The sequence below is a fragment of the Aplysia californica genome, unplaced genomic scaffold (genome assembly GCF_000002075.1).
Source record: "Aplysia californica isolate F4 #8 unplaced genomic scaffold, AplCal3.0 scaffold00495, whole genome shotgun sequence".
In the NCBI taxonomy this organism is placed as follows: domain Eukaryota; kingdom Metazoa; phylum Mollusca; class Gastropoda; order Aplysiida; family Aplysiidae; genus Aplysia; species Aplysia californica.
In genome coordinates this window covers 540,230-544,430 of record NW_004797765.1, presented here as the reverse complement: position 1 = coordinate 544,430, position 4,201 = coordinate 540,230, and the positions used below count along the sequence as shown (strand labels likewise).

At 32.8% G+C, this 4,201-nt stretch overlaps 1 protein-coding gene across 1 annotated transcript in view; it reads left to right on the top strand.

The window, feature by feature from the left end:
* Positions 1–4,201, top strand: part of LOC101848458 (arylsulfatase B) — a gene marked incomplete in the record, with an annotated part of 27,320 nt that overhangs the window by 21,097 nt on the left and 2,022 nt on the right. Inside the window, 1 exon segment of the mRNA XM_013086719.2 lies at positions 1,587–1,709. Coding sequence (XP_012942173.1) covers positions 1,587–1,709 — 123 coding nt within the window.

Below are 4,201 nucleotides of genomic sequence, written 5' to 3'. Positions count from 1 at the left end.
AGATAGATAGATAGATAGATAGATAGATAGATAGATAGATAGATAGATAGATAGACAGATAGATAGATAGTATATGTACTAGTAAAAATACCCGTTCTACGAACGGAATTATAATGAAGAAGTATTAGGAAAGTTGGGAAGAAGAAAAAGACGGAAAACAGGAGAGAAAAACAACAACTCATAAATATTTTACCTTGGAGCCTGAAGGTGTTCATCTACATTTTGTTCTAAAAACAATGCCGAGTCTTTGTCTGCAACTAGACCTAAAGTTGGGCCATTTCTCCGCCGATGAGGCAGGAACTCATTGTCTAGTTGTCTCCGAACTCTTTCCCATTGTCGTCTGGCCGTTCGCCTTTGTTCCTCTTGACTACCTCTAGGGGTAAGACTTCTTCCCCCTCTTTGAGGGCGAGGCATTTTCTTCTAAAAAATCAAGCTCAATCACTTTTTTCAAAGAGTTAGGTGAATACAGAGAAAAGTAGGATTGTTGTTTTTAGAAATGGAGGCTATCTCAAAAGATCGGAGAGATGGTATTGGGAGGATAAGATCTTTGTAGAGACAGTAACCTATTATAGTTACTTGGGCATTTCATTTTCATCGCGTCTATGCTGGAGACGAACGCTGGAAGATCGAGCTTGTAAAGCTCAACGGATTGTTTCTCGAACAAGAAGGATTGTCGGTTTTTAACCAAGAATTAAATTTCGAAACAGTAAAAAATATTTTTGATATAAGGATTAAACCAATGCTGCTTTATGGCTCTGGAATTTGGGGTACCAAAAATTGGGACGTGATTGATCATGTTCAGGGAAAGTTCTGGAAAGCCTTTTGAGGTCTTGGCGAAATTACACCCAAATGTTAGTTCTAAGAGAAGTGGGAAGAACCAACTTATGTTCTGATTACATGCATTGTGTCATTAAATTCTGGTTCAGAATATACTCAGAAAATAACAGATATCCAAAGAAATGTTACATGCAATTATATCGTTCCTGTGAACTGAGCAGAGTCAACTGGGCTACGGAAGTTTAAGACCTATTATTTTCCCTGGGTTTTGGATATGCATGGTTTTCTCAAAATGTTGGAAGTACTAGAGTCTTTCTCGGAGAAGTAAAAAGTAGACTTGTTGACCATTCTGTGTTGAACATAGAGGAAGAAGTCTGTTGCAAGTATAAGGTTTTCTCTCTTACAATTCTGTTTCAAGAAACAGCTGAATATATCACCAACCTCCCACTGTATTGGAGCAGAAGAGTCATAGCTTGGTTAAAAACCCATAGCCTTCCTCTAAATAGCCATCTCTATCTAAGGAAATTAACTAATTCTCATGAATTTGAAGATGAATTTCACTTTATTTTCTATAGTTCACACTGTGTCCATCAAAGGAAATTGTTAATCCCTCCCAGCCTGATTCGGCCCTGTGACAGAAATATGCAATGCTTGACCCATGATAAGAGATGTGTGCACAACCTGTACTTATTCATTATTGAAACTTTACTTATCAAATGAGTGTTTTATGTTATGTGATATGGGCCAATGGCTTAAAACACTGAATAAACTTACTTACTTACTTACTTACTAAATCCCTCTCTCCGAAGGTCGGCACAACGACTGGTATCCGGTTCCAGGGATGAAACCGATTAAGCGGAAACGATTCAAAGGCGGCCGATTTGATAACGTGACGCTGGCATCGGATCCTTATCTTTTGTTTAACATAAAAGGTAAGTGTCTACAACCTTTATCTTTTGTTTAACATAACAGGTAAGTGTCTAAAACTTTTATCTTTTGTTTAATATAAAAGGTAAGTGTCTAAAACCTTTATCTTTTGTTTAACATAACAGGTAGGTGTCTAAAACCTTTATCTTTTGCATGTTTAACATGAAAGGTAAGTGTCTAAAACCATTATCTTTTGTTTAATATAAAAGGTAAGTGTCTAAAACCTTTATCTTTTGTTTAACATAACAGGTAAGTGTCTACAACCTTTATCTTTTGCATGTTTAACATAAAAGGTAAGTGTCTACAACCTTTATCTTTTGTTTAACATGAAAGGTAAGTTTCTAAAACCGTTATCTTTTGTTGAACATAAAAGGTAAGTGTCTAAAACCTTTATCTTTTGTTTAACATAAAAGGTAGGTGTCTACAACCTTTATCTTTTGTTTAATATAAAAGGTAAGTGTCTACAACCTTTATCTTTTGTTTAACATAATAGGTAAGTGTCTACAACCTTTATCTTTTGTTTAACATAAAAGGTAAGTGGTTAAAACCTTTATCTTTTGTTTAACATAATAGGTAAGTGGTTAAGACCTTTATCTTTTGTTGAACATAAAAGGTAAGTGTCTACAACCTTTATCTTTTGTTGAACATAAAAGGTAGGTGTCCAACCCTTTATCTTTCGTTTAACATAAAAGGTAAGTGTCTACAACCTTTATCTTTTGTTTAACATAAAAGGTAAGTGGTTAAAACCTTTATCTTTTGTTTAACATAATAGGTAAGTGGTTAAAACCTTTATCTTTTGTTTAACATAAAAGGTAAGTTTCTACAACTTTTATCTTTTGTTTAACATAATAGGTAAGTGGTTAAAACCTTTATCTTTTGTTTAACATAATAGGTAAGTGTCTAAAACCTTTATCTTTTGTTTTATATAAAAGGTAAGTGTCTAAAACCTTTATCTTTTGTTTAACATAACAGGTAGGTGTCTAAAACCTTTATCTTTTGCATGTTTAACATGAAAGGTAAGTGTCTAAAACCATTATCTTTTGTTTAATATAAAAGGTAAGTGTCTAAAACCTTTATCTTTTGTTTAACATAACAGGTAAGTGGTTAAAACCTTTATCTTTTGTTTAACATAATAGGTAAGTGGTTAAAACCTTTATCTTTTGTTTAACATAATAGGTAAGTGGTTAAAACCTTTATCTTTTGCATGTTTAACATAAAAGGTAAGTGGCTAAAACCTTTCTTCTTCTTTGTAAAAATTTGATTGAACATTGGTTTGTGTTTTAGTGCCTTCCAGTTCAGAATGTTTCTGTCTTCAATTAAATATTCTCATTATTGTCATTTAACACTTGTTTCTGAGATCAGTCTGTTGGGTGATTTGCCGTGCGTAGCACACAAAAGACGTGAGTTCGATTCTCACGAATGAAAATGCTATTGGCAGTATTATTATTATTATTATTATTATTATTATTATTATTATTACTATTATTATTATTATTGTTATTATTGTTATTGTTGTTATTATTTATTATTTTTTAAATGAAATTATTATTATTATAATTATGATTATTATTATGATTATTAATTTTTTAGATATTATTATTATTAATATTATTGTTATTATTATTATTATTATTATTTTTATTATTATTATTACTATTATTATTATTATTTATTATCGCTATTACTATTATTATCATTATCATAATCATAATAATTGAGTAACTCAGTCTGTGTACTGGGGCAGTGTATCCCGCCGAGTCCGGGTTGGCCCCGACGGGGGAAGTCGAAGGAACTTTATGTCAAATAGCATTATCTTCTCAACTATATGGAACATAGGTTCTCAATTATTTTTTTTCCCAATTACTTGTAACAATTTGTCTTAACAGATCAACATTTTTGTAAACACCTGCTAGCGTCGGTGGCAAAGTGGTTATATAGGCTAGCAAACTCGTAATCGAGAGGTTGCGGGGTCGGGGGTTCGAGCTGCGGGCCCGACGTTGTGTTCTTGGGAAAGGCATTTTACATGAATTTTCCTCACTTCACCCAGGTGGAAATGGGTAACCGGCCATAGACAGCGAAAGATCTTGTCAGTATGTTAGTGTTTTAGTGCCTATATATGGCTGCTTGCACTGTATGCTTCCAAGGAAGTTGAGTTTGCTTCAGATTGCTCTCAGGTCTGCTGGGGTAATATAGTATATATTGTAAAGAGCATAGAGCTTGCTATTGAGCGGGGATTTGCGCTATACAAATGCTATTATTATTAGCTATATTCTAGAAAATTCCTTAATAAATACTAATTTTAAAAATCCAAGTGGGTGGTTTCTAGAGATTATTTAAATGTTTACAAGTGGGGCAATATTGCTTTTAATTAATAATGGTATGTTTGTCATGGTTTTTCTAATCCCGACATTATGCTTATAGAACGCATATTTTGAGAAGCATTTGTAAAAAAAATGCGTTCACTATAAAATTAATTTCTTGTTACGAAACACTAAAA